At 44.3% G+C, this 26,932-nt stretch overlaps 1 protein-coding gene across 34 annotated transcripts in view; it reads left to right on the forward strand.

Moving 5' to 3' along the window:
- The window catches only part of RIMS1 (regulating synaptic membrane exocytosis 1), a 260,406-nt gene that overhangs the window by 159,883 nt on the left and 73,591 nt on the right, over positions 1-26,932 (forward strand). For 9 of the 34 annotated variants that reach the window (XM_064164198.1, XM_064164169.1, XM_064164172.1 and 6 more), the window contains 8 exons: positions 1,617-1,688; positions 4,548-4,704; positions 5,595-5,720; positions 9,775-9,837; positions 12,169-12,246; positions 12,562-12,675; positions 13,261-13,350; positions 20,281-20,364. In XM_064164198.1, coding sequence (XP_064020268.1) covers positions 1,617-1,688; positions 4,548-4,704; positions 5,595-5,720; positions 9,775-9,837; positions 12,169-12,246; positions 12,562-12,675; positions 13,261-13,350; positions 20,281-20,364 — 784 coding nt within the window. Of the gene's footprint in view, positions 1-1,616; positions 1,689-4,547; positions 4,705-5,594; positions 5,721-9,774; positions 9,838-12,168; positions 12,247-12,561; positions 12,676-13,260; positions 13,351-20,280; positions 20,365-26,285; positions 26,364-26,932 lie in introns of all 34 variants that reach the window. The other 25 variants (XM_064164170.1, XM_064164203.1, XM_064164205.1 and 22 more) reach the window with 14 other exon arrangements.

The following is a 26,932-nucleotide window of genomic DNA, read 5'->3' on the forward strand; positions in this document are numbered from 1 at the left end:
AAATCTGTTGCTTGAATATCCTTTTATCATAAAGACAGTTCTCAGCCTCCAAGCCCTTAAAATCTGATGTTTAAATATACTTTTATCATAAAGACAATTCTCAGCCTCCAAGCCCTTAAATCCTATGATACTTAAATATCCTTTTCACCATAAAGACAATTCTCAGCCTCCAAGCCCTTAAATCCTATGATACTTAAATATCCTTTTCACCATAAAGACAATTCTCAGCCTCCAAGCCCTTCAAATATGATACTTGAATATCCTTTTATTTTAAAGACAATTCTCAGCCTCTCAGCCCTTAAAATCTGATGCTTAAATATCCTTTTCATCATAAAGACAATTCTCAGCCTCCCAGTCCTCAAATCCTATGATGCTTAAATATCCTTTCATCATAAAGACAATTCTCAGCCTCTAAGCCCTTCAAATATGATACTTGAATATCCTTTTATTTTAAAGACAATTCTCAGCCTCCCAGTCCTCAAATCCTATGATGCTTAAATATCCTTTTATCTTAAAGACAATTCTCAGCCTCCCAGTCCTTAAAATCTGATGCTTAAATATTCTTTTCATCAAAAAGACAATTCTCAGCCTCCCAGACCTTAAATCCTGTGATACTTAAATATCCTTTTATCATAAAGACAATTCCCAGCCTCCAAGCCCTTCAAATATGATACTTAAATATCCTTTTATCCTAAAGACAATTCTCAGCCTCCAAGTCCTTAAAATCTGATGATGCCTATGTATTCTTTTCATCAGAAAGACAATGCTCAGCCTCCAAGCCTTTAAAATCTGATGGTGCTTAAATAGCCTTTTCATCAGAAAGACAATTCTCAGCCCCCTTTACATGATCAGATGAGAAGTGTTGCTTCTACAGCAAAGTGAAAGTGCAAGAGGAGTCTTTCATGCATATTAAAGCAGTGAAGGTATTGGAATAGTTGAGTGCTGTAGGTTCTCTGTTCATGTAAATGAATTTCAGGTTGATTTAGGAATAGGAAGGATGTCAGAGGAGTATGCTCCAAGCTGAAGTTTGGTTTTCTGATTCTGATTCCACATGGAATTCATTCACCCCAGCCAATGCTTAGGGAATGGGTACAAATTTCATCCACAAATGGGACAGCTCAGTAATTGCTGCCCGAGGCTGTGTATAGAGTGACCAAATTAAAGGTTACTTTTCATGAGGTGGTTGATTCTGAGAGCTGGCTCTGCTGTTTCCTCTTCCCCTTTCTCATCCTACGCTGCCACTGCCTCCTTTTCCTGTTCAGAAAGCTGATTCAGCTTACTGAAAGAGCAAAAAAGTGGTTTGGGTTCTTTTTTTTTCTCATTTCAGTTAAGATTTTGCTGGTTTAGTGAGGGAAGCTGCTGTGGTAAAGGATTACTGAAGGATTTGAGGGAAGGAGAAGGGGAAAGGAAGCTGCATCAGCTGCAAGGCATTGAATTGCCTCTGCTGCCTTACGAAGCGTCACTGTCAGTCACTGCAGTTTCATTCTCCTCAGCTACTGATTGAACTTCACAGACTCTTAACTGCAGTAGTGCATTAAATGAAGCTATCTTGCCATTCTGTACCATGCCCAGGCATTGCAGATGTTGAGGTGTTTGTTTGCCTTGCTGTTGTGCAGGATCTCGGCCAATCAGTGATAGTGACATCTCAGATTATGATGTTGATGATGGTATTGGAGTTGTTCCTCCAGGTGCGTGGGTGAACAGCATGCTCCTGCTTCCTTCTTCTTCTTTGCTTTGTTTTATTTATGCCTCTGTTGCTTCCTTTTTCTTTCCTTTATAACATTTTTTGACTATTTAGCATCTTGGCTTCAGAGAGTGCATTGTGGAATAAAAAAGACATCAACCCTGAGCCATTTATCCTGATTATTCCATCCTACCTATCCCAAACCATGATGAATTAAAAGATTCACTGACACTTCTTTTCCGTGTGAACCACTGCATGGTTCCACTTCACTTTGTAGTGTTGCAAGCATTATGTCAAATTACATTAAAAATTCGATTTAAAAATCAAATTAAAAATGGTAATTAAGATTATCATGATTTTAATGCTTACTGCAAGCATTCTTTTTGGTTTCTGTTGTTTTCTCTGCTTGAAACTGAGATATGATGCAGTCTCCCCTGGAATGCATGGCTGTAGTTAAAGATGCATGTAGCATGGCTTTGTCCTTCCTAATTTCTGTGAGGCTTCATGAGCTGTCATTGCCTTAAATCATTGAATCAAGCAGGTTGGAAGAGACCTCCAAGCTCATCCAGTCCAACCTAGCACCCAGCCCTGGCCAAGCAACCAGACCATGGCACTAAGTGCCCCAGCCAGGCTTGGCTTCAACACCTTCAGGGATGGCAACCCCACCACCTCCCTGGGCAGCCCATTCCAATGCCAATCACTCTCTCTGCCAACAACTTCCTCCTAACATCCAGCCTAGACCTTCTCTGGCACAGCTGGAGGCTGTGTCCCCTTCTTCTGTTGCTGGTTGCCTGGCAGCAGAGCCCAACCCCACCTGGCTACAGCCTCCCTGCAGGCAGCTGCAGACAGCAGTGAGCTCTGCCCTGAGCCTCCTCTGCTGCAGGCTGCACACCCCCAGCTCCCTCAGCCTCTCCTCACAGGGCTGTGCTCCAGACCCCTCCCCAGTGTTGCTGCCCTCCTGTGGACACCTTCCAACACCTCAACATCTCTCTTGAATTGAGGAGCCCAGAACTGGACACAGCACTCCAGGGATGGCCTGAGCAGTGCTGAGCACAGGGGTGGGCAGAAGAACCTCCTTTGTCCTGCTGGCCACACTGCTCCTGAGCCAGCCCAGGATGCCATTGGCTCTCTGCTGCCCTCTGAATCTGTCCAGCATTAAGTTCCAGTACTGTGTTATTTTGTTCACCTAAAGAAAACCCCAACCTGTAGCAAAAAAAACTTATTTTCCTTGCAGGACCTTATCATAGCATCATAACATCAACCAGTCAAATTTCCTGGAGGAAAAAGCTGGAGGGAAGGTTTGCTACTTAATTGAGTGCAGGATGGTTGATGGGGAAAAGCATTGAAGCCAAGCCTGGATGAGGCACTTAGTGCCATGGTCTGGTTGCTTGGCCAGGGCTGGGTGCTAGGTTGGGCTGGCTGAGCTTGGAGCTCTCTTCCAACCTGCTTGATTCTCTGAATCTACTATTGTGGAAGCAAAATAATAAATTGTGTAGTCATTAAGGGATCATCCTTTCTGTCATCAAGGGATTTTCTGTCAAGGTAGTCCTTTAATCCAATTTGAATGTCTAGAAGGGAGCAACTGAACTGTGAGTAAATCTCCTTAGGTTCTTTTTGGGGAGATAACAGGCAGCTTTTGAAAGCTCTTCATCTTACTCAGCTGCAGGGTCTAGCTTAGCATGGGATTCAAAGTGTATAACAAGGCAAAGAGTGTGCCACGTGGGAAAAGGCACCAGGCTGTCAGTGCTTTCCAATGGGCTAATGTTCTGCTGGCTGGGGTTTTAAAACCTCTCTGAAAATGAGCTACAGCTCAGAAAATGAACTTTGCAGCTCATTCATATTACCAGGAAAAAAAATCTTCAGCAGAGCATGCAGTGCTTTGTGTATTCTATGCAATCAATGCTCCTGGGGTTTGACCACATTCAGTAGCAGAACATTGTAGTGCCCTTCCAGTACCTGAAGGGATCCTACAGGAGGGCTGGAGAGGGATTATTGACAAGGTCTTGTAATGGCAGGACGAGGAGGAATGGGTTTGAACTGGCAGAAGCAGGGGTGAAATTGGATGTTAGGAAGTTCTTTGCAGTGAGGGTGGTGAGACACTGGCAGAGGTTGCCCAGGGAGGTTGTGGATCCACAACCTCCCTGAGGGTGTTCAAGGCTGGGTTGGATGTGACCTTGAGTGACCTGTTCTAGTGGGAGGTGTCCTTGCCAGTGGCAGGGGCGTTGGAACTGGCTGAGCTTTGAGGTCCCTTCCAACCTAAACCACTCTGTGATTTGATGAACATCTTTGGTTTTGCCTGAAACAAGAGTCAGAAGGATGCTTTATATGTGAGCAGCCCCTGATGAGTCTGTGGTGCCATACAGAAACAGGAGGCAAACCCACAGCAATTGGATTCCCTTCAGGTATTTGCTGCCTTGTCCGAAGTAAAGAGACTGGATGAGGCACTTAGTGCCATGGTTTAGTTAATTAGAAGGGTTAGGTGATAGGTGTTCAAGACCAGGTTGGATGTGACCTTGAGCGACCTCTTCTAGCGGGAGTTGTCCCTGCCTATCGCAGAGGGTTGGAACTGGCTGAGCTCTGAGGTCCCTTCCAACCTAAACCATTCTGTGATTCCCTAAGTCAGAAAACTGCTTCCAGTCCTCCTCACATCTTCCAGAGCATAATGAAAATCATCTCAGTTTCTCTCTGTATGTGCAGACATGTGAAGCCCAGTAACATCTCCTGGCTGCATGGTGCGTGGGGCTGTACAACAGCTGAGTGCCGAAGCGTTGAGATGCGTGTTCCTGGCGGGACTCACCAGCTGAACTCTTCCCAGGCTTCAGACTTCCTGTTCTCTAACTTCCTTTTGTTGCCCTCTTGCCAGTAGGTTATAGGTCTAGTGCTAGAGAAGGCAAATCCACCACGCTGACTGTGCCAGAGCAGCAAAGAACGACGCATCACCGCTCACGATCCGTATCTCCTCACCGCGGCGACGATCAGGGCAGGCCCCGTTCCCGTTTACCAAATGTGCCATTACAGAGGTAGGCATCGCAAGCTGGTGGAGTGCTGCCTGGTTTCCAGGGTCTGTAGTCTCTCATGATGAACTTGTCTCTTCCTCAGCAGTTCTGGCACCACCTTAAAAGTTTTTGTGCCTGAGTTTCATCGAGCGGCGGTTGAAGTCGATGCGAGTTCAGGGGATGAAGTGAGTGATAGGCTGCACTGGGTGAGCTTGGAGGTCTCTTCCAACCTGCTTGGTTCTATGATTCTGTCTACAAGCACAATGCCCAGAGGAGATATTTCATACAATCCCTTCCAACCATCCTTTCATTTTGTGCTTGCAAAACCTGTTCCAGTGGCAGTTATTAAGTTAAGGAAAGAATCTGCATGGAGGGCAGAGCTTTCCTGCATCTGTACAAAATCCCCCTCCTTTTCTATTTGAAATGGATTGCTTCAATCTGAAACTGATAAATCTACTCCAAGTTCCCATAGCCTATCCCAGAATTTCTTCAAGAATACTCGAAGATACCTGCAAAAAGTTGCCTCTGTAGAATTCTGGCTATGGATCTACAAAACCTTAATTTCCTGTGAGGGATTATCAGTTCTTCTCTTAGTTATTCATAGAAGAGTCATAGAATGGTCTGGGTTGGAAGAGACCTCTGAAGGTCCAACCTCCCCTGCAGTCAGCAGAGACATCCTCAGCTAGACTTTAAAGAAGGCTTTGAAAATGCCATTACTGAGTGCACACAGAGGCATGGACTTCTAAATGCAGCAGAAATGGCTGCTTCCTATAGATACAGATGGGTTTCATTCCTCTGAGGATCCAAAAGTGTTTAACAAGTTGAGTTTGTGATTGAAACCTTCCCTCAACCAACTTGTGCTGTAATCCATGTGTGAGAAAATGAGATTATCATAACTTCTTTCTGCCTTTCAGGAGCTTAGATGAAATTCATCAGATGAGAAGATCACGTTCTCCAACTAGACACCATGATGCCTCCAGAACTCCAGTTGATTACAGATCCAGAGACGTGGATAGTCAGTATTTGTCTGATCAAGAAAGGTACATTGTCAGCCTGAACCTGGCAAAAACAAGCTTGGAAATGCCTTTGTCAGCTTGCTCCATTTTCAGGTGTTCAGTAGAAGCACGACTGGCAGTGATGGAGAAGGGAGAGGAATCATCCTAAATGACAAACCTAGAGGCATAGTTCACTTCTCTGAACCCTTTTTGTTGGGGCAAAGCTTTGCACTGGATTGACAGAAAAAGGATGAATGGTTCCTGGGTGTTTAGCTTAGAGCATTCTGCTGTTTGCTTGATGAGTGAAGCCCAGAGGTTTTTGGTAGAAACCCATAAATCTCTGAGTATGCCCTGGAGATTATTGGCAGTCAGAATTGATATGCTTCAGCAGTCAGCAAACCACCAGGCATGCATTCCTACCAGTGAGCAGTTGCATCTGCTAGGATATGCATTCCTGTGCTTACAGGGCTGGGAGTCTGTGCAGCCTCTATGCATCTTCATTATACAGAGTCTATGCAGTCTCTGTGCATCGTCACTCTGTGGAGTCTATGCAGCCTCTGTGCATCTTTACAGAGTCTATACAGTCTCACAGCATCTTTACAGAGCCTATGCAGTCTCTGTGCTTCTTCACTCTGTGGAGTCTATGCAGTCTCACAGCATCTTCACTCTACAGAGTCTATGCAGTCTTTGTGCATCTTCTGTGACCATCTCTAGGGGACTTGGTGCAGTACCCAAGTGTAGCAAGGACAGTTGCAGTGCTTAAAATCAGCAAGAACCTCCAAACTGAGATGTGTGACCTGTACACATCTCTCCCTGGAGTACATGCAAGTGGCTGCACTCCTTGGAGACCATTTGGTGTCTCCTAGCAGGCACTGCTGTCAGATGTCTAATACATGCAAATGAGTAGGAAGAGAAACAGAATTTCTCTTTTGCAGGTGAGAAAACTTCAGCAAGTGTTCAGTTCAGTACTTGGGGAAGATCATGAGAATAGTAACTTTGATTGTCAGTGTTTGGGGGCTGTTCACTTGCTCTGCAAGAAATGAAATAGCTGAACTAGAATGGCAAACTTTTCCCATTCAAGATCAGTTATCCTAGGAGTGTCTTGGGTTTTTTTTTTCCTTGTTGCAGTGAGTTAGGGGTTGGGGTTTGGGGTTTTTTATGACTAAGGGTGACAAAACCTCTCCACATCAGCCAGTAAAAACAGAACATACATTTCCTAGAGATATGAAGACATGTAGAGAAAAATTCTTCAGAGCCTCTGGAGCTCTTTGTCCTGTTTTTAAAGCAATGCCAGATGGATTTGCAGTTAAATTAGTTCTGTTTTCTTTCTGATCTTGCCTGGTTTGCTTTGGTTTTGTTTTGTGGGTGTTGTTTTAATGTGATGTCATAACTGGGAATTAATGAGTTCCTTATAATATGGGAAATAATGACTTCCTTATAATATGGGAATTAATGACTTCCTTGTAATATAGGACTGAATGAGTTCCTTATAATGTAGGAATTAAGGAGTTGCTTGGCACATCTTAAAATTCCACTTTCTAGCTAAGAGATGTGTCCAGAATTTCCTAACCTAACAGTTGTTGTAAACTACTATCAGGAGCTATGACTCAAAAGCCACAATTCCAAGCTGCCCAGTTTAGAATCTTAGATATTCCCTACACTGCATCAGTGAAATGGACTACTTTATAATGACATTGAGCACAAAACACACTGATGAAGTGCTGCCTTCTCTGGTTTGTAATCTTTTTTCTTTGTCACCATAGTACTTCTCATGATTCCCTGCTTCTTTTAAACTTCATGGAAAGGTTCTGGTTTAGCTTTCATTTCTTATTTAGGATGATCAGGAAGTTTGGTGTCTCTTAGTTGGATTGAAGTGTCTTAAGCCACAAGATAAATTCAAAGGGTAATTCACATCACAGTCACATTTATCATAGGCATAAATGATTATTAGTTTTATCATCTTGCTGGCTGTAGCTTGTGTTTGTTGACAATGAAGAGATCCAGCTGGGAATGATAAGAAATGAAAAGCCTGATGGCTGACCAGCAACTGGTTTTGGTTCTTTAGGATTCCTTTGCAAACTACTATCAGGAACTATGAGTCAGGATTTATATCTGGGCAAATGAAGTACTTCCAGTGAATTACATTTATTGTTCTGATTACTTCTCCCCATCAACCATCCTGCACTCAGTTAAGTAGCAAACCTTCCCTCCTGCTTTTTTCATGTGTGTTTCCATGGATCAGGAAGGAAAACCAAACCAAACAAACAACAAGCATCACTCTTTATTCATTTTAAGTATGCTTCAATCATGAGTATACATCAAAAACACACAGAAGTATGCTTCAGTCCATGAGAAAAGAGGTCAGCATCATTTTTGTTTGTCATTAGTTTATGGGAAGGAAGATTAGCATCAATTTTTTTGTCAAGTATTTCTTCATTAATAAGTTTGTGGGAATGAAAGGTTAGCATAATTTTCTGTATTTCTTTTTCCTGGTGCAGTGTTTCTTTGTTAATTAGCTCATGAGGAAGAAGGTTGGCAGCGTTGTTTTGCAAAGGATCCCTTCATTAATTAGCTCAGGAGAGGGAAGGTTGGCAGCATTGTTTTGCAAAGGATCCCTTCATTAATTAGCTAATGAGAGGGAAGGTTGGCAGCATTGCTTTTGTAAAGGATCCCTTCATTAATTAGCTGATGAGAAGGAAGGTTGGCAGCATTGTTTTGCAAAGGATCCCTTCATTAATTAGCTGATGAGAGGGAAGGTTTGCAGCATTGTTTTGCAGAGGATCCCTTCATTAATTAGCTAATGAGAGGGAAGGTTTGCAGCATTGTTTTGTAAAGGATCCCTTCATTAATTAGCTAATGAGAGGGAAGGTTGGCAGCATTGTTTTGCAAAGGATCCCTTCATTAATTAGCTGATGAGAAGGAAGGTTGGCAGCATTGTTTTGCAAAGGATCCCTTCATTAATTAGCTGATGAGAAGGAAGGTTGGCAGCATTGTTTTGCAAAGGATCCCTTCCTTAATTAGCTCAAGAGAAGGAAGGTTGGCAGCATTGCTTTGTAAATTAATTAGCTCATGAGGAAGAAGGTTGGCAGCATTGTTTTGCAAAGGATCCCTTCATTAATTAGCTAATGAGAGGGAAGGTTGGCAGCATTGTTTTGCAAAGGATCCCTTCATTAATTAGCTGATGAGAAGGAAGGTTGGCAGCATTGTTTTGCAAAGGATCCCTTCATTAATTAGCTCAGGTGAGGGAAGGCTGGCATCATTGTTTTTGCAAAGGATCCCTTCATTCATTAGCTAATGAGAGGGAAGGTTGGCAGCATTGTTTTGTAAATTAATTAGCTCATGAGGAAGAAGGTTGGCAGCATTGTTTTGCAAAGGATCCCTTCATTAATTAGCTAATGAGAGGGAAGGTTGGCAGCATTGCTTTGTAAATTAATTAGCTCATGAGGAAGAAGGTTGGCAGCATTGTTTTGCAAAGGATCCCTTCATTAATTAGCTAATGAGAGGGAAGGTTGGCAGCATTGTTTTGCAAAGGATCCCTTCATTAATTAGCTCAGGTGAGGGAAGGCTGGCATCATTGTTTTGCAAAGGATCCCTTCATTAATTAGCTAATGAGAGGGAAGGTTGGCAGCATTGTTTTGCAAAGGATCCCTTCATTCATTAGCTAATGAGAGGGAAGGTTGGCAGCATTGTTTTGCAAAGGATCCCTTCATTAATTAGCTAATGAGAGGGAAGGTTTGCAGCATTGTTTTGCAAAGGATCCCTTCATTAATTAGCTCAGGAGAAGAAGGCTGTTAGAGAAAATGTGGCAGGTTTAGGTTTATGGATTCCTCTTGTCCTGAACCAATACTTCTGCCTTTTAAGAGGAGAAACCCCAGCAAAGTAGGTGCCTAAAGGAATTCGTTGCAAATGTCTTTCACACAGGGCATTTATTTTTTAGCTGTTAATGGTTGAGAAGCCCAGTCTGGGTTTGAACATTTCCAGGTTGAGTGGAAGCTTCTTGTTTCTTTTTCTGCTGTCATTTGCGTGTCATTGGCATAACCCATGTCACCTGATGCTTCATACTGATGCCTGTTTCACCCACCCCATCCTGTCTGTACAGTGAGCTTCTTATGCTGCCCAGAGCAAAACGAGGAAGAAGCGCAGAGTGCCTACATACCATCAGGTAAATACAGGACTTGGGTCATCACCAGCACCTCCTGTTGCTTGTCTGTACTTTGTGTGCCCAACGTCTTCCCATAGCGCTGTAAAGACCTTCCCACTTCTCCCCCTTGTGGTCCAGGTGTCCCCCTTGTGATCCAGGTGTCTGCCTTGTTCGTTTTGGCTCAGATTGAGATATGTGTGTGTGTGTGTGTTTGTCTGTAAATTCAGTCAGGATTCAGTCAGCTGAAGAAATTCTGCCTTTGGTTTTGCAGTTGTGTTTTGTGGTAGTTTTTCTGTCCCGTGAGTCCTGACCTCCCAGTGCATGACTTCCTTGTTGGGATTTCAGACATCCCATTTTAGCTGGCTTTATGTTTTGCTTTATTTGCATTTTTATGCTTATATTGTAGCCACTCACAAGCCAACAATATCTACTTGTTGGGACACCTTACCTCATGCTGACTGTGCTCACTGCTAGGGTGGGTCATGAAGGGGTCACTGGCAACCTCCCATTTTAGGGCTCCCATATTGATGCCTCTACAAATTAAATCCAGGCATAACCTTCCTCCTTTGGGCTCATCTTCAGTTTTCCTCCCAAAGCTTGGGGCTTCCTGTCTCTCAACACTGCCCAATGTTGTGAAACTAAACAGGACTGAAATATCTTTGTCTAATAAATTTAATTTTGCTCCCTCCTCCCCCCCCCTTTTTTTTCCCCCCCTTTGTTCACCACATCAGGTTGTGCAGAAAACTTTCCTCGTAGTCAGTGACAAAGTAGGCTGCAGTTAAAAGTAATTAAGCATTCAGTTGCTTCAGGCAAGGAGTTAACCATTTCCCTCTTTGGGATCAGACTGCTGCTGAGAATTTTACATCAGTGCTATGCATTTCAAACCATCATCACCTTTTTTCATAGAATCATAGAATCAAGCAGGTTGGAAGAGACCTCCAAGATCATCCAGTCCAACCTAGCACCCAGACCTATCCAGTCAACTAGACCATGGCACCAAGTGCCTTATCCAGGCTTTTCTTGAACACCTCCAGGGACAGTGCCTCCACCACCTCCCTGGGCAGCCCATTCCAATGCCAATCACTCTCTCTGTGAAGAACTTCCTCCTAACATCCAGCCTAGACCTCCTCCGGCAGAACTTGAGACTGTGCCCCCTTGTTCTATTGCTGGTTGCCTGGGAGAAGAGGCCACCCCTCACCTGGCTACAATGTCCCTTCAGGTAGTTGTAGACAGTAATAAGATCACCCCTGAGCCTCCTCTTCTCCAGGCTAAACAACCCCAGCTTTAACTCATGCTGTGCTTATTCATGGACCTGATGGAGGATTTTCCCCTGCAGGTTAGCTCATAAATAGCCCAGGGTTGCTTTCATTCTCCTCACTGAGTTTGAAACAGCATCAAAGATGACTGAACACTGGAGCAGGCTGCTCAGGGAGGCTGTGGAGTCTCCTTCTCTGGGGACTTTCCAACCCCACCTGGATGTGTTCCTGTGTGACCTGCCCTAAGTGGTCCTGCTTTGGCAAGGGATTTGGACTGGATGATCTCTGGAGGTCCCTTCCAACCGCTACCGTTCTGCGATTCTCTGTGTAACATCTCAGAGTGCTGCTGTGCTACTGATGAGGTGGATCTCCTAGGTGTCTTAATTAGCTTACTGTTAATAGCATTAAATTACTGTTACATTTTGGAACTAACACACCTCTTCCAAAAGACTTCCCCATTCAAAAATGCCAGCTGCTAATACACCTAGAATTAAGACCATGCTACTCATGCTGTAGTATGGTGTTCGGCTTAGCTGCCGAAGAGGATGAACTCTCTGTGGGTCTATGCCAGGCATCACTAAGAGAAATAAGGAGTAAGTTTAATACCAACTTAATCCTTTATGACACCTTGTATATTTTAAGTAAAATTCTTTATTAGTGTGGCCCTGATAGAGTTAGGTAATGGTTGAGCTCGATGCTCTTAGACATTTTCTTCCAACCATGGTGATTCTGTGATTCTGTGGGTTGGAACTGAGATTATTTTTGTGATAAGGGGAAAGTCTGAACTGTAACCTGGTTGATTCTATGATTCTATTCTATGATCTATCATGAGCTTAGGCAGTATATTCACACAGGTGTGAGTAAGTACAACAGTTCGTGTCCCCCCAGATAGCTTTCAGAGTAGCTGAGGACAGCATCTAGTGAGAAATCTACTCGTAGAGCTATGAAGCGTAGCAGAATACTATGCATTCACTTTATGTTCTGCTCAGTCTTTGCTTTCATTTCCCTGTCCTTTTATTTTTTTTGAACCTGTTTATTCATTTCTGGCATTTTTTTGTGTTGTTCTGCTCTGCTTTTCTGTTCCACCACATTCAAGAAGTTCTGTTAGGCACTATAAAACACTACCACCCAAGATGCCTTTGCTAGAAAATGGTACTCATTGGAACCTCTACAGGTAAGAAGCATTTAGAGTCTCCCTGTTCTAAGTAGTTAGCTCCCCTGTAAATAAATAGACAGTTTTACCATGCTAAATGATGAAAGTTTCTTTTTTAACCCTAAAATAACTTCATAGAACTGCTTAGACCAACCCCTGTGTAACCAAAAGAAAGCTCCAACCCCAACCACTTTGCGTTAGAGTTGTCTTTGCCGTTAACGTTGCACCTCACGTGCTTTTGGGTTTGCTTTTTCTTTCCTTCTTGCTTTTTTTCCCCCCCAATGTATTTCTTTTAATGTCTTTTTCATTTTGCTGAAATCATTTTAATTTACAAAGCTCAACTCTTCCTGCATGTGCTAAGAGCCAACCTGTGATTAGACAGGATATTTCACTCCTTCGAGATTGCCTTAACTCACCAACACCGAAACTGGGAGGTGATCTGCTGGTTAGGTAAGAACCTGAAGATTGGTAAGAACCTGGGGAAGGGGAGGTTGGATTTAGATGGCCTCTGGAGGTCGCTTCCAACCCAGCCCATGCTGTGATTAATTCCTCCCCCCTCCCCCACTTCTATCTGGTATGTAAGAAGGAGTTGTGGAGTAAATGAGCTTCACAGTGAAGTGATTTCACATCCTACCTTAGAGATCCCATCCTTTTGATGTCAGCTGAGGGCTTGCTGCTATTAATGAGGGTTTCACATTAACTGTTGGATATTTCTCACACCACTTTCTTACAAGCAGATGTTGTTCTGTCTCATTCAGTTTGAAACATTTCAACAGCTTTAGCCAAAAAACCAAAACCCAACCAAACCCAAATTAAATTTTTTAGCAGTCCTTTGTTTGCTTTTGTGTTCTGAACAAACCTTGGCACTCGTCATCCAGTCAGCTCCTTTTCTGTTTTCCCTTGATTAAATCATTGTGGTGCTGCATTTTCTGTGAAGAGAGCATTATTTTATGAGTTAATATCTAACATTGTATTCCTTTCTTTGTTTTCTTTTTTCTTTCTCTTCTACCATTGGATGCAATGCACTGGCACTAGTGAACTACAGCCCTCCCTTGACAGGGCTAGGAGTGCTAGTACCAACTGCTTGAGACCAGATACTAGTTTGCATTCACCAGAACGAGAAAGGTATCAAATAAACCCTTATCAATTTCTTGTCATCTGTGCTGGTGATCTTTCTCAGCTTTGTTTTTCACCCTCCTCCTCCTCCTCCACCTTCTTGTCCATTCACGTCTGCTTCGGTATCCGTAGACATTTCTGCTCCTCTCTCCATGTGTGCCATGTAAATTGTGTGGTGGAGTTTATAACTGCTGCTGGCTTCTCCCTTTGTTTTCCTTCAAGCTGATGTCATTGCTTACAGAAGTCCTCAGTATGCTGATAATAGCATTGCAGACTTGCTTCTTTTGACAGAGTTGCTTGCTGACCTTCATCATCATTTGCTCCAAAAGCGCTCTTGTTTGTTTCTTGCCTGCTCTGTGGACTGCTAATAAGATGGTGATCAGCATTCAGGAGTTACAACAGACCTCCTGTGCTTCAAACCAGAACTGTAGTTTGCATAGTGATGGGTTTTCTGCAAACCAGCCAAAAAAGGTTCACTGCTTCCTTAAGCTCAATCTGCTGCATCTGCTTTGGCAATTGCAAGGCAAATGGCTGCAGTGAGGTGTGTTGGTTTTTCTTTTTCCATGCTATGACATCATATTAAGGCTTAAGAAAACACCTTTGCAGTTTCAAAGAAGTCTTGTGGTGCCACATCCATTCTGCAGGCATTTTATGGGTGCTCTCTGAGATGTTAATGTTACAGCAGCTTGGTGCAGAAGCTTAGGTGAAGCAAATTCTCCTGGTGTCCTTGACAGGTGGCATTGTTCTGGAAGGGGATTTTTTCATCACAACCTGTGGGTTTGGGCTGAAGAAGTACACCACTTTAGGGGGTGTGCTAGATGTTTTTGCCTAAGAACTACACCACTTTAGGGGGTGTGCTAGATGTTTTTGCCTAAGAACTACACCACTTTAGGGGGTGTGCTAGATGTTTTTGCCTAAGAACTACACCACTTTAGGGTGAGGTGAAAGATGTTTTTGACTAAGAACTACACCATGTTAGGATGAGGTGAAAGATGTTTTTGCCTAAGAGCTACACCACTTTAGAGTGAGGTAAAAGATGTTTTTGCCTTAGAACAACACCATGTCAGGATGAAGCGATAGATGATTTTGCCTAAGAACTACACCATGTTAGGATGAGGTGAAAGATGTTTTTGCCTAAGAACTACACCACTTTAGAGTGAGGTGAAAGATGTTTTTGCCTAAGAACTACACCACTTTAGAGTGAGGTGATAGATGTTTTTGCCTAAGAACTGCACCACTTGAGAGTGAGGTAAAAGATGTTTTAGTCTAAGAACTAAACCATGTTAGGGTGAGGTGATAGATGTTTTTGCCTAAAAACTAACCAGTGTTTTATGGTGGGATGACAGATTTCAGAGCATCACTAAAGGCAAGGTCAGTTTGCCCTTGAGTGGGGATGTGATGGAGTGACAGTTTCACCCATACGATGCAGTCAGTAGTGCCAAGTTGCTCTGTCAGTCAGCTCACAGTGTGGTGGTTACAACAGTGACATCATTTTTGTCATTGAGGGAGGGGACTGAGGAAAGCACCAAGAATGTTCTTTCTGACATTAAGCTTTTCCTTTTTTCCTCTGAAATTTCCTTTACCCTCCTCCCCACTTTGCTTTTTGACTGGAGCTTGTCTCTTCTCCAGTTGTGCCCTAGTTGCAGAGGAGCAACTAATGTTTTGGTGAAGTATCTCAGGTACATCCCTATTAGTTCAGTCCTTTTTAAAACTGAGCTCAAGAGACCACAGAGAACATCTAAATGGCTACTAAAAAGCAAACAAGACAAAAATAAGGCCTCTCAGAATGAAATCCAAAACATCAAGCCAGATCTTTAGGAAAAAAAAACATTTGCAGGCTCACATTATCATATTTCAGTATCTGAAGGGGGCTTACAATAAAGCTGGGGAGGGGCTTTTTGGGCTGTCAGGAAGTGATAGGACTGGGGGGGAATGGAACAATGCTACTAATGGGTAGATTCAGCCTGGGTGTTAGGAAGAAGTTCTTCACCATGAGGGTGGTGAAAGTCTGGAAGGGGTTGCCCAGGGAGGTGCTGGAAGCCTCCTCCCTGGAGGTGTTTAAGGCCAGGCTGAAGTTCTGGCCAGCCTGATCCAGTGTGGGGTGTCCCTGGCCATGGTAGGGGGCTTGTAACTGGATTCTCCTTGTGGTCCCTTCCAGCCCTGACTGGTTCTATGATTAACACCTATGTGTAGCTACATCCAGCTGCATTCATCTCCAAGCAGCAATTTGATAGCACAGGGACACAAGCAGGAGGTTCTGTACTTTTGTTTCAAGGTGCCACCCATCAAGTTGAATGTTCCACCAAACAGAGGCGATTGCAAATGATCTGGTTAAAGTGTTCTACTCAAAACTACCCAAACTGCTTCTCTTATATCTTTGTAATTCATGTCCAGCAGCCTCTGTCTGACAGGCAGTGCACAGCATCTGCAGCATTCGTAACGCGCAGCTCACGAAGCAAAGTGTTGTGTTTGTACTGCTACTAAACACACCTGGACTGGCCAAATCATCTGTGGGCCTGATCCAGAGATCAATCAGTATCAAACTTTTATGTCTTTGCTTTTAGAAGTTCTAAATAGGTGGGTTTTGACCTGGGAAACATATTGAGGATGCTGAAAGGTTGGGGTTTGGGGGGAAAGAATGCAACTAAGAAGCTATTAGAAGAGACACTTCTCAGGTTGCCCAGGGAGGTCATGGATGCCCCCTTCCTGGAGGGGTTCAGGGCCATGCTGGGTGAAGCCTTGAGCAACCTGGGCTAGTGGAAGGTATCCCTGCCCTTGGCAGGGGTGTTGGAACTGGGCATTCTTTAAGGTCCCTTGCAACCCAAATCATTCTAGGATTAGGCAAACACCTGTCAGGTGTAGGCTTGGTCCTGCTTATAACAAAGAGAAACTCTAGAGGGGGTAGATTTTACTGGATCAGGAGTCCAGTCCTCCAAATACAAAGGTAGAGTTCTAAATGTGGCTCTGTATATTCTCTTCAACAGAATGATGAATATACTCACACCTAGAAAATAACATCTACTTCTGCCCCCCTGCCCCCAGCCTTTTGACTGAGAGGGTATAAATGAGATTTTATTGGAGATCAGGTGTTAAAATAGTCCACTTGAGCTTGTTTCATCAAAGGAATATTGGTTGGTTGTAGCTGATGGAAAGTAGAGCCCTAATTCTCTCTGTCAGTGACTTGTTGGAAATGGTTTTGATCCTTCAGCTCTCTACAACATCATCCATATCATTTGGAAGGCTTGGAGTAGTTCCTGGCTTTTAAATGCTGCTTTGCCAGGAAAACTCATTTTGTTGACTCACATCGATGGTCAAAAAGAGGGGAAAAAAGGAATCTAAATCCAAACTAAACCAACAACAAATAAATGATTCCTTTTCTTTTTGGCACAGTATACACTCAGCTACTCAGAAATATCCAGCTTCTACTAAACCATCTATACAGCAGCCCCATGTTTGTCTCCTGTTTCTTTTCTCTTTTTGTTTTCCCCCTCTTATTTATTCCAAGCGTTTAGTTCATTTTTTCTTCCACCTCCCCTCCCCCCAAATAATTATGTCCCCAGCCTGTAGTGCTGCTTGGGGTTGTTGTGGCCAAAATGTAGAACCCTGCCCTTGGCCTTGTTCAGTCTCATCCCATTGGCCTCTGCCCACCCATGCAGCCTGGCCAGGTCCCTCTGCAGGGCTCTTCTACCCTCCAACAGCTCCACACTTGCTCCTAGCTTGGTGCCATCTGCAAACTCACTGATGCTGGACTCAATCCCCTGGTCCAGATCATCAATAAAGATATTGAACAGGACTGTGCCCAGCACTGATGCTTGGGACACACCACCAGTGACAGCTGCCAGCTGGCTGTGGCACCATTCACCACCACTCTCTGGACCCAGCCCTCAACCCAGTTCTTGACCCATATCAGTCTGAATCTATCTTCTGATGCCATTTAAAACATTTTTGCTGCTGCTGCCTCCTTTTCCCCCCATTTTTTGGATCTTTTAATATGTTTCTCAACATTTCTCTATCTTTCCCCCTCCTCTGTTAATTGGGTACCATTTCTTTGGAATGCAGTAATTTGAGCCCTGCAGCTTCTGCTCAGGTTGGACTCAATGATCCTAAAGGTCTTTTTTGACCAAAATGATTCTAGGGAGCCACACAGGGGTGTTATTTGCAGTGCAGTGCCTGAACTGTTTCAGCATAAATCAGTCTGGAGAAGGTGTTCTTGAAATTGCAGCCAGAGAGTGTTACTGAATAATCTGCAGTGTGGCTTTTCTTTACCTTCTACATCTCCTGCTGCAAGCAATTGTCTGTAGGCTCAGTTGGCACAACAGCAACTGTATGGATTGGTTCTCCTTTGTGTGCTTTGGCCCTGAGAGCTGAGTGGAGGTCTGAGCAAGTAAAACCAGCACAGCCCAGGGGTGAGTTGATGCACAAGAGGGCCAGCATATCTGAAAAGTGCTGCTGCCTTGGGTTTGTACCAAGGTGCTTCCTGCAGCAGCAATCACAGCATCTCAAAGGCCTTCAGAAGGTTTGCTGTCAGCTGGTCTCTGCCACCTAAACGAGATCCCAAGCTGCACAGCGACCTCTTCCCTGCTCATAGCTGCAGCACAGAGGAGTTGGAGCTGTCCTTTGATCCAGTTGAGGCCTGTCCTGATTCCATGTTGGTCTTTCTAAGCTTTTTATTCTGCAGTCTGAGGTGTTTGCATTGCAGGCCTGGGGTTGTGTTGGCTACCACCCTTTGCATTTAAGCTGTCATGCAGGAGAATAACTGTTTGTGTTAGCTGTGCAGTGTGTTGTGCTCTCAGTTCAGCCACACCAAGGCATAGGTTATTGCTTGCTTGTCTGTGGTGTGCTGTGGCTCATGTGGCTCAGTGAGCTGAGCATGTTCTCCAAGTCCCCACTGCATGGCCCAAGTTCACTCCATCCAATGCTGTTTGATTTTTGTGTGTGCAGGATATCAGCATATTAAGGGCTTTTGAGTGCACTGATGCATTAATATTTCTTTAACTCATGCTTTGGAAAGAAAAAAAGCAACTAACAACAACCTATTTGCTCTTCTGAAAGATCTGCCTAACTGCTCAAGTGACACTAATCCCCTTGAAACCTCTGCTATTTGCATGTGCCATAAATCAACTCCTTTTTCCTTCTTACGTGGACTGGAAGGATACCTCAGGAAGTGAATCAGTGGAGTGCTCATGTAAACTGCTTTTAAATGAATCAGTATTTAAATCAGAGTACAAAAATCAGTCTCCAAACATTCATCTACATAATTTAATCTAATAGAAATGTATCAGGGAAAAAAAAAAACCCAAACAAATGAATGTTTAGAATTTTGATCTGGGCAATTCTCACACATACCCTCAGACTGTTAACCACCAGCTCATAACAGAACTAAAAGCAGCACCAGCCTATAGTATGGTGTATATCATTCTCAAAGGAAAAATAGAGTCATAGAATCAAGCAGGTTGGAAGAGACCTCCAGGCTCAGCCAGTCCAACCTAGCACCCAGCCCTGGCCAAGCAACCAGACCATGGCACTAAGTGCCCCAGCCAGGCTTGGCTTCAGCACCTCCAGCCACACAGACTCCACCACCTCCCTGGGCAGCCCATTCCAATGCCAATCTCTCTCTCTACCAGGAACTTCCTCCTAACATCCAGCCTAGACCTCCCTTGGCACAGCTTGAGGCTGTGTCCCCTTCTTCTGTTGCTGGGTGCCTGACAGCAGAGCCCAACCCCACCTGGCCACAGCCTCCCTTCAGGGAGCTGCAGCCAGCAATGAGCTCTGCCCTGAACCTCCTCTTCTGCAGGCTGCACACCCCCAGCTCCCTCAGCCTGTCCTCACAGGGCTTGTCTTCATGTAAGACACCAATTTGCAGTTGTAATTCAGGTCTTTTTTGGTGTTAAATTTAATTACAGGCCACAATCTGCTGCAGGGATACAGAGAAATGAGCAGAGGAGGCTGCCTGCTCACACAGCCAATGTGAAAAAAGAAAAAGACCCCAGTACTTGTTCAGAGAAGTGTAGCTTAGTAGTAGCTAATTTACCTTTACTGTCTCATTGCATTCCAGAAAAAGGGCATTTATGCCTTAGAATATTTTTTTTTATAGTTCATAGTCCTACACTTTATATATTCCTGGAGATATTGAAGGTGAGGCTTGCCAGGGCTCTGGGCAAATTGATCTAGTGGAGGATGTCCTTACTCACTGCAGGGCTGTTGGAGTAGATGACCTTTGAAGGTCCCTTCCAACCCAAACCATCTATGATTGTTACTCAGAATCCATGCTATGATTTTATTGAGGTTCCAGCCCAAAGAGGGAATAGAGGCTTTGAGCAATGTGGTCTGGTGGAAGGTGCCCCTGTCCAAGGCAGGGAGGTTGGAAATAAGTGATCTTGCAGGTCCTTTCCAACCCAAACCACCTATGATTGTTACTGAGAATCCATTCTATGATTTTATTGAGGTTCCAGCCCAAAGAGGGAGAAGAGGCCTTGAGCAATGTGGTCTGGTGAAGGTGCCCCTGTCCATGACAGGGAGGTGATCTTGCAGGTCCTTTCCAACCCAAACCACTTTATGATGCTATGAGAGGTGAGCAGCAGCTGACAGCAAATGGCCATCATATGGTCTTTGAAAAGCTCACTGGAGTTTGAACTGATGGCTTTGGAGGTAAATGCCAGGCTTTAGATGATCTAGCATTTGAAAACTTCCTGGCATGCTATGTGAAATATTTCTGTTGGCCTAAATTCTGCACTTTTGGGAGGGCCACACATTTCTCTTTGTCCCCAGAGAGAGACAGCCACAAGGAGAGCTTACTTGGGGCTGAGAAGAACAGCACTGAAATGACACACTTTTCATTCCTTTTTGGGGTGTTTTTTCCAGTCCCAAATCCCATCTATTTGATTTGATCACAAACTAAATATCCTGTTTTTTTTCCTGTTTTATTGAATGGGCAAACAGGGGTAGATTGTCCCCCTCCCTAGAGAGGAGACGACCTACTAGTCCCAGGATTCATATCCAGCATGCATCTCCGGAGGATGACAGGTACTAGTCAACTCCTCCCCAGCTGAAAAGTGCCTTTGCTGCATCTTGCACTCTGAGGAGTACCCTGAAATTTCAAAGTATTGCATGATACATGTGAAAAAAAAACAACCCACAAAGAGGAAAAACTTCCAACCTCCAGAAGCCCAGAATAAAACAGCAGCTTTAGTGACCATCTCTGCCTTTTGTCCAGCTGTTATAAAGCACCTGGGAGCTGATGTCTGTTCAAGCTTTGTGTTGGGCAGAACGATGCCACACCAGCCATGAAATGAAATGTCTTAGTACAACAGACCAACATGCATCTGTGTTAGCCTCCTGCAGTCTGGTTTTGACCTGCTTCTCTACGTGTTGGTGGTGTTTTCACTGTGGTGCTTTATAATCTGATCAGTATTTGTTGCAGAGCCTGTTCCTGTCCAGCTGTTTCTTTTTGGTTTGTTAGTGGGGGGTGGTTTGATTTGGCTTTGCATTGGTTTGTTCTGTTTTGTTCTGGTTCATTTGTTCCTTGGTTTTAAACCAAACCTTTCCTAAGGGAAAGAAAAAAACCCCAACCCAAAGCAAACAAACAACAAACTGTTCATGTTTGGAAGTCTTGGTAACACTTGGTAGTTGCTGTGTGTAGTAAAAGCTGGCTGTGTGTGTGTGTAAATTCCTATCCAAATCTGGATGGTCACCACGGAGCAGCTTTTCCTAACAAGGTAGGTTTGGCTTCAAACATCAGTGCTTGAAATGAGATTTTCTCCTGACCATCAGCTACAATTAATAGAAACACTCTTTTGTTTTTCCTCTTGTCATAAACTTGCTACTCTGATCCAATTTTGCTACTGCATTGCTTTGGCAGTAGGATTTTGCTGGGTGGGTTTTGGTTTCTTTCAGAGGTATTTATTGGTTTATTTCAACCTGTTTTTTTTCCTTCATTATTACAGACATTCTGATTTCTTTTAAGATGCAAACTCAGAGTTTTCCCTTCAGATGTTTTTAGTGTCACAGTAAAGGACAGGACACAGATGGCTCATGTAAATAATCCACTCTTAGGGAGCTGCATGTAAAACTCTTCAGACTAGTAAATGCCTACAACTCAGTTACTACAGGGCAGGTATTTAACCTTCTGCTAAAGTCTATCTACTTAAAAAAGTAGATAGACCTACTAAGTCTAAAAAAAGAGTAGGCAGACTTACTAAGTGCTACTTAGAGTACTTCTTTGTGCTGTATTTTGTCTTCTTTGCTTGATACTGGAGGTATTCCACTAATCCAAGGTGGGAAGAGTGTAATTGTTTCAATGGCATTTCTGGGCTATGAGTAAGAGCATTCTATTGTAAATTGTAATTTAGCTGTGACATTAAATCTGTCAATCTTGACTTCAGATTTGTCCACCCCCCACTCCCCCTTCCAGATACTGCATTTCCAGACGTTTAGCCAAAGCATCTCTTTGATGGGGCAAAGATTAATAGTTTGAGTTCTTTAATATGAGGGTGTGGGAACCCTGAAACAGGTTGCCCAGAGAGGTGGTGGAGGTCTCATAGAATCATAGAATGTGTTGGGTTTTAAAGGACCTCCAGAGGTCAGTTCAATTTAAGAGAGATGTTGAGGTGCTGGAAGGTGTTTGGAGAAGGGCAGCAAGGCTGGGGAGGGGCCTGGAGCAGAGCCCTGTGAGGAGAGGCTGAGGGAGCTGGGGGTGTGCAGCCTGCAGCAGAGGAGGCTCAGGGCAGAGCTCATTGCTGCCTGCAGCTGCCTGCAGGGAGGCTGTAGCCAGGTGAGGTTGGGCTCTGCTGCCAGGCAGCCAGCAACAGAAGAAGGGGACACAGTCTGGAGTTGTGCCAGGGGAGGTCTAGGCTGGATGTTAGGAGGAAGTTCCTGGTAGAGAGAGTGATTGGCATTGGAATGGGCTGCCCAGGGAGGTGGTGGAGTCACTGTCCCTGGAGGTGTTGAAGCCAAGCCTGGCTGGGGCACTTAGTGCCATGGTCTGGTTGCTTGGCCAGGGCTGGGTGCTAGGTTGGGCTGGCTGAGCTTGGAGGTCTCTTCCAACCTGTCTGATTCTATGATTCTATGATCCAGTCCAACCCCCCTGCAGTCAGCAGGGACATCCTCTTCTAGATCAGGTTGCTCAGAGCCCCGTTGAGCCTCACCTTGAATATCTCCAAGGATGGGACCTCAATTACCTGTTCCAGTGTTCCACCACCCTCATGCTCAAGAGTTTGTTCCTAACATCCAGTCTTCAGGCATTCAAAGTGAGACCTAATTGGGCTCTGAACAACCTGGTCTAGTTGGGGATGTCCCTGCTTTCTGGATTGTGTTGTAGAAGTCCCTTCCAACCCAGTGCATCCCTTTTTTACAGAAGCACTTTGTGTCTTTTGGCAATTTCGTTTTTCAAGCCAGTGGAAAAGACTCTCCTTGTCTCCAGTGGGTCAGACCTGCTTAAATCTTGTTAGGGTTTTGAAGTAATTAAAATTGAGCCACAATCATCTCCCATACCACTGAAGTGAGGTTTTCATCTACACACTGCTACACTTGCTGCAGAATTGTCATCTCTTTGATGTCAGCTGGAAGGCTGAAACCATCTAATGCCTGTTAGCAAGCACAATACAGTGAAGTCTCTGTAGGTGGAAGAGTATTATGGGAAGGATTTTGATCTGGAGAAACAGCAGTCCAGTTGGCAGCACTGATTTCACTAAGAGTTGTGCTGGGAAACCTTACAAGTGATCAGGCCACCAAGTCTCAGTGATGCAGTCAGTGCTGAGCGTAGCAGGAGCGTAGAGTAACCTCAATCCTGAGGGTTGGTTGCACCCTCCTAGTTGCAGGACCCTCTTCCAAGGTTAACAAAAGTCAGGTGAACATGGAGCTCTTTGCACTTTGTGGCCATAACCTGCTTTGTAGGGAGAGTCTCAGTGAGTGAAGCAGTGATGCATAACTTTTGTCTCCCACTCTACATTTCCATTCCTTCCCATAGCTTTAGCAGTTGGCCAGCACCACTCGGTTCTATGATATATGAGGTTTGAAAAGTTACCCAGGGAGGTGGTGGAGGCTCCATCGCTGGAGACATGGCTTGATGGGACTCTGAAGAACCTGATCTAGCACAGAATTACAGATTGCCAGGTTGGAAGGGACCCCAAGGATCATCTGGTCCATAGAATCATAGAATCAAGCAGGCTGGAAGAGACCTTCAAGCTCATTCAGTCCATCCTAGCACCCAGCCCTATCCAATCAACCAGACCATGGCACTAAGTGCCCCAGCCAGACTTTTTGTGGCAATGTAGTTGAAATGAGCTGGCCCAGCACCCTGTGGAGATGGACCTTAAAACTGACCAGTGTAGGGGAATCCACTGCTTCCCTTGGGAGATGACTCCAGTGTCTAGTTGGTGATGTGCCTGCAGGGAAGCTGGTCTAGATGACCTCTGAAGGTGCCTTCCAACCTGGTGCATTCTGTGATTCTTTGTGTTTGTATCACTTTGCCAATGGATGCAGTGGGTGCCAGGGAAGGAGTGCCTGATGGATCAGCAGGGGTAGCTAACTAACTGCTTTTCACAGCTTCCAAGTCATGCTTGCACAGATTAATTGACTTTAGCAGATGACAGCTCAGTTTTCCTTTGGGTGTTCGTTCCAGATCTGGCTTACAGATTGCCCCAATTTGCATATAGGATGCAATCAAGAAGATCTATTCCTGAATGCATTCCTTAAGCTTATTCTTTCTGCATTATTGCTCATTTTGATGATTTACATACAGTTTGTGGAACTTACCTGTTCAGAGACAGCAGCTCTCATGCCCTCAGCACAGGAAGGGCATGGAGCTGATGGGTACAGAGGAGGGCCACAAAAATGATCAGAGGAGTTGGAGCACCTCTGCTATGGGGATAGACTGAGGGAGCTGAGGTTGTTCAGCCTGGAGAAGAGAAGGCTCCAGGGTGACCTAATGGCAGCCTGCTAGTAGCTGAAGTGGGCTACAAAAAGGATGCAGAGAGACTGTTTGCAAAGGCCTGCAGGGACAGGATGAGGGCAATGGCTTTGAAGTAGAGAAGAGCAGATTGAGGTTGGACATTAGGAACAAGTTTTTTACAATAAGGGTGGTTGAGCAGTGGAAACCCAGAGAGGTAGTTGAGGCCCCAGCCCTGGAGATACTCAAGGTGAGACTCAACAGGGCTCTGGGCAACCAGATCTAGTGGAGGATGTCCTTGATGACTGCTGGAGGGGTTGGAGTAGAGGACCTTTGGAAGTCCTTCCAACCCAGGTGATTCTGTGATTTATACATGCACATTCATTCATAATACCAGTTTTAGCAGAGGTCTTGGCAGAAGTGTTTATTGTTCTGGGCTTGGTTCACTTTGCCATGCCAAAAAATTAGTGACACCTTGAGAAGATGGAGACATGGGCTGTGTGTTACTTCAGTGTTAACAAGTGTTTGGGTAGTAGCATCTACTTCTTGTAGGCGTTATAAAGGGTAGCATTTGGGTTGGGTTTATTGCTTTAAACCTTGTTGAAAGAGGTTTTGGTTGGTGGCTGGGTTTATTTGGTTTGGTTGGCTGGTTTGATTTGGTCTGTTGGCTGGTTTGATTTGGTCTGTTGGCTGGTTTGATTTGGTCTGTTGGCTGGTTTGATTTGGTTTGGTTGGCTGGTTTGATTTGGTCTGTTGGCTGGTTTGATTTGGTTTGGTTGGCTGGTTTGATTTGGTTTGGTTGGCTGGTTTGATTTGGTTTATTGATTGATTTGATTTGGTTTGGTTGGCTGGTTTGATTTGGTTTGTTGGCAGTTTTCATTTGGTTTATTGTCTGGTTTGACTTGGTTTATTGATTGGTTTTATTTGGTTGGTTGGCTGGTTTGATTTGGTTTATTGATTGATTTGATTTGGTTTGGTTGGCTGCTTTGATTTGGTTTGTTGGCAGTTTTCATTTGGTTTATTGTCTGGTTTGATTTGGTTTATTGATTGGTTTTATTTGGTCTGTTGGCTGCTTTGATTTGGTTTGGCTGGCTGGTTTGTTTTGGTCTGTTGGCTGGTTTGATTGGCAAGAGGAAATGGCCTCAAATAGCCCCAGGGAAGTCTTAGGTTTGGTTTTAGCAGAAGTTTCTAAGACTGGCACAGGCTTCCCAGGGAAGTGGTTGAATCCTGGAGGTGTTTCAAAGAGGCAGGGATGTGGTGCTGAGGGGTATGGTTTGGCACCAGCCTTTGCAGAGTTAGGGAATGGTTGGACTCGATGACCTTGAAGGTCTTTTCCAACCAGAATGATTCTGTGATCCTTTCCCCTTGTTCCAGCAGTGCTGTTTGGTTTGATCAGGGAGGCATTTTTGCAAGACATGAATTGAAGTGCTAGAAATGAGTATGAGGAACTACCAGGCCACCACAACAGTTGTGACCTTCTAGCTCACAGACCAGATAGATCCAACCTTGCAGGGATCATCAAGAAATTTCAGGTTGTGTTGAACATCTCATTCTTGAGGGCTTTAGGGCTGGGTGCTAGGTTGGACTGGATGATCTTGGAGGTCTCTTCCAACCTGGTTGATTCTGTGATAAGAGACTCTTTGGGGTCTCTTGTACAAACTGGTAATGTAGAATTTTAAATGCTAGTCACTGCCTTCTACAATCCTCTTACTTTGTCACTAGAGGAATAATCATTTTGATTTTTGCTAGGGACATTAGGGCAGATTTTTGTTTCCACTCAACAGTGATACATGTTTTGAGGCTCTCCTGAGTTCTTGGCTTTATTGCATCTTGGCTTGTTGCTACCATACCTAAAAATTTTAACAGCTCCTTAAATTGTGTGTGGATTAAAGCAATGGCAAGGGAAATGAGAAACTAGAGCCTTCCTCAGCAGACATTGCCATCAGGCTTTTGGTTTATGTCTTTGACTGCATGTCTCCACCTTCACTGCATGTGACCATCTCTCTGTTTCTGCTCATTCTGTCCAAATTCACATCCATGTCTGCCAAATTTGCTGAAGAACAAGGACGCTGGACTCTTGTGTTCCCAAACAGGACAGTGTAGACCACCTAAGTGCTCAACCTGGAGCAGCACAGAGGTATCCTTAATTTACTCAAATCATAGTTCCAAGCAACCTAGCTGTTGTTTGCTACCTGATGATATTCTTCCTCTGCTCTATGTAATCCTTCCACGCCTTCAGCTGCTGTTTGCTACCTGATGATATTCTTCCTCTGCTCTATGTAATCCTTCCACACCTTCAGCTGCTTTTGGCTACCTGATGATATTCTTCCTCTGCTCTGTGTAATCCTTCCACACCTTCAGCTGCTGTTTGCTACCTGATGATATTCTTCCTCTGCTCTATGTAATCCTTCCACACCTTCAGCTGCTGTTTGCTACCTGATGATATTCTTCCTCTGCTCTATGTAATCCTTCCACACCTTCAGCTGCTGTTGGCTACCTGATGATATTCTTCCTCTGCTCTATGTAATCCTTCCACACCTTCAGCTGCTGTTTGCTACCTGATGATATTCTTCCTCTGCTCTGTGTAATCCTTCCACACCTTCAGCTGCTGTTTGCTACCTGATGATATTCTTCCTCTGCTCTATCTAATCCTTCCACACCTTCAGCTTTCACCCTCCTTTTCTGTACAAGTGTCTCTATGCATGT

This window comes from Pogoniulus pusillus, chromosome 25 (genome assembly GCF_015220805.1).
Source record: "Pogoniulus pusillus isolate bPogPus1 chromosome 25, bPogPus1.pri, whole genome shotgun sequence".
Lineage (NCBI taxonomy): Eukaryota > Metazoa > Chordata > Aves > Piciformes > Lybiidae > Pogoniulus > Pogoniulus pusillus.